The sequence below is a fragment of the Puma concolor genome, chromosome E2, assembly GCF_028749965.1.
Source record: "Puma concolor isolate L17-30 chromosome E2, mPumCon1.1.hap2, whole genome shotgun sequence".
Lineage (NCBI taxonomy): Eukaryota > Metazoa > Chordata > Mammalia > Carnivora > Felidae > Puma > Puma concolor.
The window spans coordinates 62,597,370-62,611,618 of record NC_141681.1 but is presented as its reverse complement, the minus strand read 5'-3'; the positions used below and the strand labels follow the sequence as shown (position 1 = coordinate 62,611,618).

Below are 14,249 nucleotides of genomic sequence, written 5' to 3'. Positions count from 1 at the left end.
CTCTAACATTCTTTGGTTAGTTTTTGTATTATATATCTTTCTCCACCCTTCTATGTTTTCCAATTAATTTTTTTGAGTATAGTTGACACACAGTGTTACATTAGTTTCAGGTGTAAAACATAGTGGTTTGACAACTTTATACATTATGCTATGCTCACCACAAGTGTAGCTGTCATCTATCACCACACAACACTATTCTAATGTCATTGACTATATTCCTTATGTTGTGCCTTTTATTCTTGTGACTTATTCATTCCATAACCCTACGACTGTATCTCTCATTCCCCTTCACCCTCCAGCCTTTTTTTTATTAAAAAAAATTTTTTTTAAGTTTATTTTGAGAAAGAGAGAGAGAGAGCATAAGCAGGAGAGGGTCAGAGAGAAGTAGAGACAGAATCCCAAGCAGGCTCTGCAACATCAGCGCAGAGCCTGATGTGGGGCTCAAACCCAGGAACCTCAAGATCATGACCTGAGCCGAGATCAAGAGTCATATGCTCAACTGACTGTGCCACCTAGGCGCCCCCAACCCTCCACCCTTTTAAACTTACCTAAAGTGGGTTTGTTTTGAAAACAAAATTTCTGGGAACTTTTAATTGGTGTGTTTAGATCATTTACATGTAATATAATTATTGATATGTTTGGATTTGGGTCTACCTTTTTTTTTCCCTCTTTGTTCTTTCTGTTATCCCTCTGTTTCCCTTTTCCTGCCTTCTTTTGGGTTAGTTAAATATTTTCTAGAGCTCCATTTTAACTCATATATTGTGTTTATCTTTTATCTTTTTGTATAGTTGTGTGTGTGTGTGTGTGTGTGTGTGATCTCTCAGGGATTACAATATGCATACTCCAGTCTTCACAGTCTATATAGAATTAATACTTACCACTTACAGTGAAATGTAGAAACCTTATCACTATATCAGTCTCTTTACCCTCACCTTTAAATTAAAAAAAAAAAAAGTACACTAGTGGTTCTTGACATATAAGTTTATGCATTAAAATATACAAGTCTCAAATGTATCACTGAGTGAATTTTGATACTCTCCTCTCTGTATGTTGTAGTCATATATACTACATCGATATACATTGAACTCTACTAGACAATGTTATAAATTTTGTTTTCAACAGTCATGTGTGTCTTTAAAAATATTTTTAAGTGTATGTTTGTTCATTTGTTTATTTATTTATTTAGAGTAGGGGAGGGGGAGAGGAGAGAGAGAGAATCTCAAGCAGGCTCCATGCCATCAGTGCAGAGCCTTACTCGGGGTTTGATCTCAGGAACCGTGAGATCATGACCTGAGCTGAAATCGAGTTGGATGCTTAACTGACTGAGCCACCCAGGCACCCCCACAGTTATGTGTATTTTAAAGATCAAATTGGGACTCCTGGGTGCCTCAGTCAATTAAGCATCTGACTTTGGCTCGGGTCATGATCTCATGGTTTGTAAGTTCGAGTCCTGCACCTGGCTCTGTGTTGACAGCTCAGAGCCTGGAGCCTGCTTCAGATTCTGTCTCCCTCCCTCTCTCTGCCCCTCCCCTGCTCACGCTCTGTCTCTCTCAAAAATAAATAAACATTAAAAATTAAAAAAAAAGATCAAAATCTTTTCAGTGTGTTACTCTTCATTACCAAAATTCCAGTTTTCCTTCTGCTATCACTTCCCTTCCATCAAAACAACGTTTAGCCTGCTGGCAACATACTGTCTTAATTTTGCTTCATTTGAAAATGTTATTTTGCTCTCCTTGATGTGTATTTTCATTGGATATAGAATTTTTGATTGACAGTTTTATCTTTTTTTCCAGCACTTTAAAAATGCTGTTTCTTTGCCTTCTGGCTTTCATGATTTCTGACAAGAAACTCATTATCTTTTGTATCAATTTTTATGATGCAGTTTTTCAGAGACTCTTTTCAAAAAATTTAAATTTCGGGGTGCCTGGGTGACTCAGTTAAGCGTCTGACTTCGGCTCAGGTCATGATCTCACAGTTCATGAGTTCAAGCCCCACATCAAGCTCTGTGCTGACAGCTCAGAGCCTGCTTCGGATTCTGTGTCTATCTCTCTCTCTGCTACTCTTCTGCTCGTGCTGTCTCTCTGTCTCTCAAATAGACATTAAAAAATTAAAAAAATTTTTTTTTAATTTTAGTTTTCAGCAGTTCAATTGTGATGTGTCCAGGCACGGGTTTGAGATTATGCTGTTTGGGTTCACTGTGCCTTCTGAACCTGTAAATTTATACCTTCTCGAAAGGCATAAATTTGGAACGTTCCCAGTCATTATTTCTTCAAAAATTCTTTCTTTCGGGGCGCCTGGGTCACAGTCGGTTAAGCGTTCAACTCTTGATCTCAGCTCAGATCATGATCTCACAATTTGGGAGTTCGACCCCCACATTGGGCTCTGAGTTGATTGTGTGGAGTCTGCTTGGGATTCTGTCTCCCACTCTCTCTGACCCTCCCGTGTTCTCTCTCTCAAAGATTAATAAACTTAAAGAAAACATAGTGATCCTAGGACCTTAAATTAATAATGCATTTCTGTGTCAACATCTATTTTGTCTCAAATTAAGACAGCTTGTCTTTCTTCAGATTCATGCCTGCCTTGTATATCCTTTTCTATTCCTTTAGCCTCAGCTTTCCCATGTCCTTGTTTTAGGTGTGTTTCTTCTAAAGAACATATGCCTGGATTTGAAAGAAATACAATGTTAGTATTTGTCTTACTTTATTTGTTGATAAGTAGTGCTTACTGAAACTGCTGACATATTTGGATGTGCTTTCAAATCCCAGTGTGTCCAGTCTCTGTCAGCATACACGTCAGGGCCGCTCATGTTCTCCAACCCCATGTCCCTTATGGTGGGGATGGTGGTCCTGCCCTCAGTGTTGGGAGATGATGCACATAAATTATTTGGCAGACTGAACAACACATGTGGACGCTCAGTAAAGATTCCTTTTTTCCCCTGACCTCTTCCCCCTTTAGACAAACATGGGAAGACACAAATCTTATGACAAAGTGGGTGCTGGAGATGCTCAGAGCACCAGAGGTGGAGATTCTGCTCTTTAGTGCCAAACACCAGGAGAGTGAGGGCAGGAGGTGGAGACAGATGCTCCAAGTCAGAGCCAGTGGCCAGGCCATGGGTTGGGTGCTGCACAAAGCAGGTCATCTTATTCCTGCTTTACAGATGGGCAGGTCACTGAGGTTCAGGGAAGTCACTTACCCGGGGTCCCAAAAGCAGCCCTGAGGAGGAGTGCTGCTTGCAGTGTGACTTGGGCCTACATCTTTTCCACTTCCTGCGGGCTTGCTGGAGGCCTGTGTGACTGTTTCACCAGCAACGTGTATCTCTCATCTGAGCTTTTCCCTGTTAACATTCTCTGCGTCTCTCAGCCTTGGCTTCACTGTGTGGCAGTCTGCCTGTGGGCAGGTGTATCTGGGACTGTCTCAGAGATACTGACACAAGATCTCTGTTTCCCTGGGTCTCAACCTTCCTGTTCTGAACCTCACTCCTTGGTTTCTGTGACTCTTTACTTGTGACACAGAGGGGACAAGTCCAAGACACAAGAAGAAACACAGGGAGATATGAACAGTACACAACTGTATGGCAGGTCAAATGGTTAACATGCAACGGGATCATCAAAGAGAGGAAGATTGACAACCTGACAGTTAAGAACAGAGGCTGTGACATTCAGTTACAGACATGGACCCTGAAAGAGGGTCAGGGATACAGAACCGTGAGAGGCCAGACAGCGCACTGACAGCATGCTGGCAACCACAGAGTCCATGACACCAGGGGGATTCTGGGGGTGACAGAAAGGGCAGACTCAATATGGTAACATTTTATCAAGGCCACTGTATGCCAGGCTTGTCTGACGGGTGGGGCTCTGGGAAAATCAGATTGCTCTTGCCCTGCAGGGCCCAGGGCTGTTGGGGGAGACAACAATGTAGACATACATCAGGCCAATGCAGGGCGGAGCATGATGACTGCCTCCAGGAAGGCACCGGTCACAGTATATTCATTCAGAAGACACAGGTCAGAGCCTACTGAGTCCTGTGCTATGGGTACTGAGAATAAGACCCAGCCCCTGCTTTTGGAAGCTCTCAGTGTCTTTGGGAAACAGACTGCGAGCTCTGCAAGGAGTAAATAAACATGACAGGAAGTTGAAGAGAAGTTAAGGAGGTGTTCTGGAAGCATAGAAGGCAAGTTGAAGTCAGCTCAGAGAGGTAGGGGAGGCTTTGTTAGGGAGGGCTATGTGAAACGCCAGGGAGGAAAGAGAAGAGGAGGTTTCCAGGCACAGTTACAGAGGCACGTAGGTGGGAAAAATATGGCTTCTTCAGGAACCACAAGTAGTTCCACGTGACTGGTGTGTGGAAGGTGGAGGGACTACGATAGACAAGGCTGGGGCCAGGTCACAAATGATCATAAATGGCAGGTGAAGGAGTTTGCCATTATTCCCACAGGGCAGTACTCTGAAACCATTTTCACATCACTGCACACACACAAAAATGACAATATTCACATGTACATATGAGGGTACCTGGAGAGCTTGTTCGGGGCTCAAAGTGAGTTATGTCTTGGCATACTTATAAACCATTCAGGAAGGTTTGCCGTAGAAGGTACACTGAAGAGCTTTCTGCCATGGAGTGACACAATCAGGTTTGGGTTGTAGAAAGAGCCCCCTGGTGTGGAGAATCAAACAATGGGAGAGGTCGGGGGAGAGAATGAAGGCAAGAGACCCCAGATAGAATCCAGATGAGAGGTGATGAGGGCTCACAGAAAGTGACGAAGGTGGAGAAGATGATTAGAGGTGAGTTTTCAGTAAAACCAACAGGGCTGATGACTGATGGGATGTGGAAGGGGAGGGCAGGGAGAAATGGATGCTGGGCAAGCATCAGGCTGCACCCTCGATTAAGGGAGATTGTGAAACAGACAGAGGGCCCGGAGAAGGCCTCACATAAGAGGCAGCCTCACAGGTTGGGCTTAGAGTTAGACGTGAATAGGTGGAGTGAAACAATAGGCATGAAGGCACGGAGGTGGGCGAGGGCCGGTACCCCTCCTGGGCTAAACAGGGGAGGAAAAGGCAAGAACAGCTATATGGGAACATGAAGCTGGAGCCCTCCTGCCCAGAGCATCTTGGGACCACTGAGTCCCAAAAGAAACTTCACTTGCCCTGGCTCTGAAGACAAATCCAAGTCCTCACCTCAGCTGTCCTTTCTCTGAGATGGGCCTGAGTGGGGTATGGAGGGCAGCAGGATCCTTCTGGAAGCTTCTCCAGATGGTTTGAATAGCTTTGTGTTCATTAGGCCCCTCCATCGGGGTCTCCAAATGCAGAGTTGTTCCCAGACAGCCCCAGAGTCTGCCCTTTAGCACCTCATCATTTTGGGGTACTATCACCCACCCCATTCTTTGTTCTTTTGGAACTCAGGGTTTTTCTTAGATGTTGAGCCTCTGAGGGGAGGATACTGTGTCCCGAGGGTTCTCTTGGGTTACTGCAGTACTGTGATGTGGATCCTCAGGTGAACCATAAGGGCTGAGCTGCGGCTAAAGGCCTTTCCACAGTCGCTGCACTTGTACGGCTTCTCTCCTGTGTGGATTCTCTGGTGCTCAATGAGGGAGGAGCTCTGTGCAAAGGCCTTCGGACAAACCTTACACTGATACGGCTTCTCTCCAGAGTGGATTCTCAGGTGGCGGATCAGAGCTGAGCAGTCACTGAAGGCTCTTCCACAAGCGTCACACTTGTAGGGCTTCTCCCCGGTGTGGATGCGCTGGTGCTGAGTCAGGTGGGTGCTCTGGCTGAAGGCCTTCCCACACTCGTCACACTCATAGGGCCTCTCCCCTGTGTGCACCCGCTGGTGCTGGGTGAGATGGGTGCTGCGGCTGAAGGTTTTGCCACATTCCCTGCACTTGTAGGGTTTTTCTCCAGTGTGGATCCTCTGGTGCTGAGTTAGGTGGGTGACCCGGCTGAAGGCCTTCCCGCACTCTTTACACTCATGGGGCTTTGCCCCCGTGTGGATGACTTGGTGCTGGGCCAAGTGAGTGCTCCGGCTAAAGGCTTTCCCACACTCACTACAGGTGTAGGGTGTCTTCCGAAAATGGCTCTTCTGGTGTGCTTTGAGGGCGGAGGGGCTCTGGAATGTTTTCCCACATTCACCACACTTGGAAGACTTCTTCCTTGAGTATACACATGGCGACTCCGTCCCATAACCATCCAATGGATCAAATTTCTCTTCTGGTGTCTTCTCTTGTGAGATGAAATTTGGCCACATGTTGGGACTATTCCCCAAGGCACCAGGTTCACAGCTGGTCTGGTCTGTGGGAACATCCTTGTGAGGCTCTGAAGTTTTCCTGCAATCCATCTCTTGGGGGACAGACTTTGTCCAGATTTCCCCTGAGAGTCCTGCCTGCCTCTCTGAGCTGCCCTCAGGTTCACGAGCATCATCAAAGGCAGGTCCCAGGGAACCACCTCCCGCGAGGGTTTCAGTGGCCCTACCCAGTGGCTCGGACTCTTCCAAATCATTCTGCTTGCAGCTTGACTCTGAGAGCTCAGCTCCTGGTTCCTGTCCTGAAACAACCCAAACCACAGTGTCACCACTATTTCCACACAGGGCTTTCCCCATTCTGCCTGGGTCGTGGTCTTACTCTGTAAGGAGACAAATGGCCACTCCTGACATTTGGCCCCATTTCCAAAGTAAAGTTTCCCATTTGGTGTCCTGGATGACAAAGGGCATAGGGCTGTGTTCCCACACCATCAGAAACTGGATCACAGGTTCCAATCCTCCCCCACCCCCCACCCCTGAAACTCTCCATTCTTCAAGGCTGCTGATTTGGGCTCAAGTGTCAGAAGGAAAACCCTAAGGTTGAACTGATCTGAAAGAATGAGAGTAAGTAAGCACACACAGGGGGTTGCCCTTGCCAAGTGCCTATGTACTTACTCCCCCTCGGGAGGCCCCAGCTCTCAGTGCCTTAGCCCTGGACGTAAAAAGCCTACCGAGCATTTTCTGCAGGTGACAGTAAAGACTGGCTGAATGAGGGAAGCAATTCCAGATGCTGGCAACTGTGCAGTTTTCCACAGGAGAATCTACCTCGAGCCCCAAGTTGACAACCACTGCTGAGGGTGAGTGGGTGACAAGCCCACCTGGCGTCCCTAAGACCCTGGGAGGCCTGAGGCCCACTCTTTATAAACTGCTGTAAAGGTGGAGTGTGGTTGAAAGGTAGTTGGAGACTGGGTTGTGTATGAGGTCAGCCTGAACTGACCTTTGAATTGAACTGACCCTTGATGGGTGCATAAGGCACCGGGGCACACTTAATAGCATCACGTACTGGACAGATTCCAGGAAGAGATGGGAGCAGGCCGAATAATTGCTGCTCAAGTCCACAGTGGAGCCCCAGCCCTGCCACGAGCCAGCTCCAGAGCGTTGGGCAATCCTGCCCTCATCTGGACCTGTAAGAGAGAGCTACTATACTGCTCGCCTGCCAGGGCTGCTGGTCATCATTAGGCTCTCCAAGCACAGTGGGTAACTTCCATTGCCTCATTTCACCTTCAGTCTGCTCCCACAAGGACATACTGGAACACTGCATTTCAGACAAGGAAACTGAGACCCGGCTGAAGGAAGGTCTTGAGTACTCAACTGGTACAAGATCACACAGTTGGCTGGTGGTCAAATTGAAATTTCAGGTATAGATTTCAGACTTCTGGGGTGCCTGGGTGGCTTAGTCGGTTAAGAGTCCGGCTTCAACCCAGGTCGTGATCTCATGGTTCGTGAGTTCTAGCCCCATATCGCATCAGGCTCTCTGCTGTCAACGCAGAGCCAGCTCTGGATCTTCTTTCCCCTTCTCTCTCTCTGCTCCTTCCCTGCTCATGTGTTCTCTCTCTCTCTCTCTCAAAAATAATAAAAATTGAAAAAAAAAAAAAAGAGTTTTTAGACTTCAGATTTTGTCCTCTAGGCCCACACATGTCCTCCTAACTACCCAGCCTCCTCAGTCATATGCTTGGTCCCACATCCCTCTTCTTCCTCTATTCCAGCAACATTGCCCAACTGCTCTTCCCAGAATGTACCAGTTCGTACCACCGGGTCTTCACCCCCACCATTCCCTTTGCCTGGACTTCCACGTCCTTCTCCTTATCTCAGTGCCATACTGCCCTTTCTCTGAAGACTTTCTTGACCCTTCAAGAGGATGTGGCCACTATCCCCTCTCCCTGTCCCTGTGACCTCTGCCTGGCAGAGCTGATGGGCCCAAGGGAAGGCACATGACCAACCTCTCCAGAAAGGTCTGTTTCTCGAGGAGCTAAACAATTATCCTAACAGCTACAGTTTCCACTGTGTTTAATCTGTACCAGACACTGTTACATGTGCTGCACAGGTGATGCTTCATTTACACCTCTCAATGACACCGAGGTAGGTATTATGAACTGCAATCGCCATTTTATTGACAGGGAAACTGAGGCACAGGAAAGTCACATGGCCAGGAGGAGGAGCTGTGGTTGGATCTACCAAGCCTTCATGATATTTCTGTTCTTTCTACTCACTGCACGCCTCCTCCCTAGAGCCTGGCATACACACACTATCTGCTATCATCAGGCAGGGCCAGGCCGGGCCCTTCCAGGAAGAGCCTTCACTCCCTGCTCTGGACTGCATCCGCTGGGACCTCCCTGGGCCGAGACATCTGTGTAGGTCCTCCAGAGCAAAGGTGCCCACTCTAGCCTAGGGCAGGTCTGACACACACAGATCCTGGAGGCCAGCAGAGGGAGGACACAGATCCTGGAGGCCAGCAGAGGGACACATGGAGACACCTGGCATTTTTGTCATCCCCTCCCCTGCTATAAGCTTCCAGCCCCCTCATCTGGGGGTACCAACAGCCTGGTTTTCCTTATTCACGTCAGTCCCTGAGATCTGGTCAGCCAAAAACAAGCACAAGACCCCAACCAGTTCAGTGGGACTCAGCCCAGGAACCTTTTACTGTTCTCCCCTGGGTTGCTGAGCCAACCATGTCTCCACTGAGGAGAGAAGCTACTTAAGAGTAAAGCTAATGTAGGAAAACCCAACTGAGAAACAGAACGAGAAAAAAAGAGTCCTGACGCCATCCACTGAGCTCCTGGATACAGCCAGGAGCTCCCTACTTTGCTGCAGTCAGTTTGAGCTTGGTTTTTGGACATTAGCAGTCAAAACAGATCTGCTTAGCACAGTGTGTGAGTTTGGGTGACGTACAAAGATGACAACAAGTGTGTGTGTGAACGACCCCAAACCCAAACCCTGCACTCCCACATTCCAGTCCAGGCTCTGCCCACAGTGTGCTGCGAACAGTCGCCTGTTGTTCCTTCTCACCTCTCTTGTCCAGTGACCGAGTCAGACCTTCTACCAGCATGGCAGCCTCCTCACCACTCTTGGGGAACTGGGCACCCACCCATGACTGGATCTTGGGTGGCAGTGCACCCAGGAACTGCTCCAGCACCAGCAACTCTAGCATCTGCTCCTTGGAATGTGCTTCAGGCTGCAGCCACTGGTGGCACAGTTCACGGAGCTGGGCCAGGGCCTCATGTGGGTTGGATGCCTCCTCATAGCAGAAGCGCCGGAAGCGAAGACGTGCAGCCTCAGGGTGGACAGTGTGGCCAGGGCTAGATTCCTGGACCTCAGAGAGGCTAGCCTCCTCATCCTCCACCTTCACACGTAGGAAACCATCCTGTTCCCAGGGCATGGGGCTCAGAGGGCTCTTGGGGATGGCCATCAAGCAGCAGCACTCCAGTGAGGCACAGAATGGCTGGAACGTTGGAACCGGGTCTGCAGGAATGTCAGAACTCTGTCATTATGTGGAACTTGGGGCTCTGCTCACATCTGTAGAGCAGGGCAGATGCAGGCTTGGGGCCTCTAAGAGTGACTCTCTCACAGAGACACAGATGTTCAAAATAATCAGATGCCTAAGCACCATGCTAAAAGTTTGCATATAGTAACTCATTTAAAACTCTAAACAAACTCAGGAGGTAAGAATTTCCTTTCCATTTTGTGGATATGAAAACAGATATAGAGGAGGAAAAGATTCACCCAAAGCTTCTCAGATACTGAACAGATTGGGAGTTGCTGAGCTACAACCCAGGCAGCCTGACCCCATGGCCAGTTTGCTTATGGTGTGCTCCTCCCACACAGAACCAGATCTCTCTATCTCACACACTCCCTAGGTAGCCACATGGTCATTCCTTCACTTTTCCTTTGCTAATTATTTTGGTTTCTGAGATGGATACTTAAAAATAAATGACTTTCTGCCTTCCTTTCTTTCCTCTTTTTTTTTAAATTTTATTTTTTATCTTTTAAAATTTACATCCAAGTTAGTTAGCATATTGTGCAACAATGATTTCAGGAGTAGATTCCTTAGTGCCTCTTACCTATTTAGCCTATCCCCCCTCCCACAACCTGTCCAGTAACCCTCAGTTTGTTCTCCATATTTATGAGTCTCTTCTGTTTTGTCCCCTCCCTGATTTTATATTATTTTTGTTTCCCTTCCCTTATGTTCATCTGGTCCTCTTTTTTTTTTTTAATGTTTATTTATTTCTTAGAGAGAGAGAGCATGAGAGCGAGTGAGAGTGGGTGCCGGAGGGGCAGAGAGAGAAGGAGAGAAAGAATCCCAAGCAGGCTCCACACTCAGCACGGGGCCTGATGTTGGGCTCGATATCACCATTGTGAGATCATGACCTGAGCCAAAATCAAGAGTTGGACACTTAACCAACTGAGCCACCCAGGTGCCCCTCCTCTTTTCTAATACATGTACTTAAGGCTGTAAATTTCCCTCTAAACACAGCTTTAGCTACACATCTATAAGTTTAATGTTGCATCTTCATTATCATTTAATGAGTTCAAAATATTTTCTAATTTCTGTTGTGGTTTCTTCTTGACTCCTGGGCTATTTGGAAATCTGCTACTCATGGGGCACCTGGGCAGCTCAGTTGGTTGAGTGTCCAACTTCACCTCAGGTCATGATCTCACAGTTTGTGAGTTCAAGCCCCACATCAGGCTCTATGCTGACAGCCGGAGCCTGGAGCCTGCTTTGGATTCTGTGTCTCCCTCTCTCTCTGCCCCTCCCCCACTCACATTCTGTCTCTCTTGAAAATAAACATTAAAAGTTTAAAAAAAAATAAAAAAGAAAAGAAATCTGCTACTCCATTTCCAAACAACTACGGTTGTCTAGTTGTCTTTTTATTATTGATTGCTAGATTAAGTTTGTTGTTCTCAGAAAATGTGCTTTAGTCAATTTCAATCCTTTGAAATTTGCTGAAACTTGGTTTGTGACCCAGCATATGGTTAACTTTGGTCAACATTCCACAAAAACTTAAATATCCACATAAACTTAAAAATAATGCAAAAAAAAAAAAAAAGTACTATCATACAATCCAGCAATTTCACTTCTGGGCATTTATCCAAACGAAAATGAAAACACTAACTTGAAAAGATATATTAACCCCTATATTCACTGCAGCATTATTTACAATAGCCAAGATATGGAAGCAACCTAACTGTCCATCAACAGATGAATGGATAAAGAAGATGTGGCACCCATACATACAATAAAATATTACTCAGCCATAATAAAGAACAAACAGCATGGATGGACCTTGAGGCTATTATGCCAAGTGAAATAAATTAGAGAAAGATAAATACCATATGATTTCAGCTATATGTGGATCTAAAAAACAAAACAAATGGACATACAAATCAAAATTAGATTCACAAATACGGACTGATGGTTGCCAGAGGAGAAGGGGATTTGGGACTGGGTGAAATGGGTGAAAGGGATTAAGAGGTGCAAACTTCTAGTCATAAAATAAATAGGTCATAGTGATGTAATGTATAGCACATGGAAAATAGATAATAAAATTGTATTAACTTTGTATGGTAAGAGATGGTAACTAGATTTATTATGGTGATCATTTTATACTGTATGTAAGTGTTGAATCACTATGTTGTACAGCTGAAACTAATATAATATTGTATGTTAACTATACTGGAATTTTAAAAATGCAAAGCCTTCCTGGATAAATGATAAAAAATAAACAACTTGATCAAAATTAAAACGTTTCATGATTTGAAGGACATCATCAAGAAAGCAAAAAGGCAACCCACAAAATAGCACGAAATATTTTCAAATTAGGTATCTGATAAGGAATACGTATCTAAACAACTCCATGGTAAAAAGATAAATAATCCAGCTAAAGAATGGGCAAAGGTTGGGGCGCTTGGGTGGCTCAGTCAGTTACGCATCCGACTTCAGTTCGAGTCATGATCTCATGGTCTGTGGATTCAAGCCCCGCATCCGGCTCTGTGCTGACAGCTCAGAGCCTGCAGCCCGCTTTGGAGTCTGTGTCTCTCTGCCCCTCCCCCACTCACGCTCTGTCTCCCCAAAATGAATAAACGTTAAAAAAAAATTAAGAGTGGGCAAAGGTTTTGACTAGACAGTTCGTCGAAGAAGATACACCAATGGCCTGTAGGCAACATGAAAAGATGCTTGACATCATGACTACCAGAGAAATGCAAATCAAACCCACAGTGAGATACCGCTTTACACCTGCTAAGATGGCTAAAATCAAAAAGACAGATAACAAATGTTGGTTGGCACATGAGCCGTGGTCTTGGGCACAGGGAGGAGCAGAGGTTAGTGAAACAAGACCCCAATCCTGCAACTTTTCAGCGGCAGGTGGCAACTTCTCACAAAACTGTGTTCTAGCCCCTAACTCCACCCTGAGGCTCGCTTGGGCTTCTTGTCCCCTTGCCCTTACCGTTATCCCCGATCCCCATCTTCTCAGCCTTTGCCCCTATTATTCTTTTGCTCTAAAATCTCTTTGCACCTAATTTTTCCCGGTCCTCCAGACTGCACTTTATCTGCCGTCTTCTCCAAGAGTTGTAGGAGCACTTGAGAGCAAGCTGAGTATCCTTCTGAGTGCCCTGGGTCTCTCTTTTCCCAGCTCTGGCTAGAACCACATGTTGCCCCAGAGAGACTGAGCACACTGGAGCCCACAGTGCCCAGAGCACGGCCTATGTCAAGTGCATAATACACAGGTGCTGAGCAAATGGAGGGACCAGGAAAGGCTGAGCATGGTCACCCACAGATGTGGGGAGTCACTGTACAGGGGAGGAGGAGCAGGAATGGCAGGGATGACGATAAATGCAGCAAGATTCCAAGCTCCCTTTTCTGCACCCCTGAAACTCCTGTTCTGGAAAATCTGAGACATATGGACCCATCCCCCAACGTGCTGACCTCACATCAGGTCAAGGTCCCCAATCCATGAGTGTTCAACCAACTGAGCAGAGCCGTTCTTCCATTTCTCTGTCCTTGCGAGTCACCGACCTGGTAAGTGGCACCTACCTCAGAGGGCTGCTGTGAGGTTACCCAAGGCGATCCGCGACAAACGTCCAGTACCGGCCTGGCACACTGCAGACACGGGGTGAACAACCAACCTGACACTCCACAGCCTCCTGCCAGACTCGGGCCCACGGCCGGTGCTGGGGAACATATCCACAAAGCCGGCTGGGGACCGCGGTCAATTCCGGCTGCAGACAGGCGGAAGCGAAACTCTCCGTCGCATCCTTGGCAAACTCTGCAAATCACCCGCATCTCAGTACCCTGACAAAATCTTAGCCCCGCAGTGACAGGCGCACACCCTGCCTCAGGCACCGTGTCAGCCACCCAGGAGCACACTTCTGTGTCACTCACCAGTGGAATTCCCCCACAGTCACTCACAGTCCCTGACCACCGTCTCAGCCAGGGACGCTCTGCGTCCCGCCTGAAGTCACGCGGCCGGCCGCACCCCCGCGCTCTCCTCACATCACACGACACCCCCGCGAAACCTCCGACCCCCGTCGCCGTCAGCCGCACCCCACGTCCGACGGTCACCCACTGCCACGCTGTCGGTAGGAAGCGCACACCCGCACGCGCCGACGCAGAAGCACAACCTCTCAGGCACACACACAGCCGGCCAGTCGGTCCCACGTGCGACCGGTGAGTTCTACACTCGGTCTGCGCGTCGGTCCCGCTCACTGCCCGTCAGTCGGTCCTCCAGGCGCGCCGCTCGCGGTCAGCACCTCAGTCCCCGTCGGCGGGTCGGCCCCGCAACACCCGGCTCAGTTCGCCGCCAGCGCTGGCGCCTTCCCGGCCTGGGACGTTTCTTTCCGGCCACGACCCCCGCAGACCCCACCCAGGCCCACCCCACACGCCCGGCGGCCGCCACTTCCGGGAGCGCGCACTGAGGCGCCACACACGGGCAGGGCCGCCTGCGCGCCCGCTCGCCGGGACCACA

General features: G+C 47.9%; 1 protein-coding gene and 1 long non-coding RNA gene across 4 annotated transcripts; one reads left to right on the top strand and one right to left on the bottom strand.

The window, feature by feature from the left end:
* Positions 1–2,683: 2,683 nt before the first annotated feature.
* ZSCAN22 (zinc finger and SCAN domain containing 22) lies at positions 2,684–14,226 on the bottom strand. 3 transcript variants are annotated; one of them, XM_086688507.1, is made up of 4 exons: positions 14,035–14,226; positions 13,319–13,550; positions 9,295–9,747; positions 2,684–6,533 (listed from the first exon to the last, which is right to left on the bottom strand). In XM_086688507.1, the coding sequence occupies exons 3-4, from the start codon at positions 9,692–9,694 to the stop codon at positions 5,458–5,460; spliced, it is 1,476 nt and encodes a 491-aa protein (XP_086544633.1). In that variant the 5' UTR covers positions 9,695–9,747; positions 13,319–13,550; positions 14,035–14,226; the 3' UTR covers positions 2,684–5,457. The 3 variants fall into 3 exon arrangements, with proteins under 3 accessions (XP_086544633.1, XP_086544634.1, XP_025770689.2); XM_086688508.1 differs by lacking the exons at positions 13,319–13,550; positions 14,035–14,226 and adding an exon at positions 11,522–11,785; XM_025914904.2 differs by lacking the exons at positions 13,319–13,550; positions 14,035–14,226 and having other exon boundaries at positions 9,295–11,785.
* LOC147573926 (uncharacterized) lies at positions 6,517–7,849 on the top strand. The gene is made up of 2 exons (XR_015244512.1): positions 6,517–7,085; positions 7,299–7,849. It is a non-coding gene; the product is annotated as an uncharacterized LOC147573926 (long non-coding RNA).
* Positions 14,227–14,249: the final 23 nt, after the last annotated feature.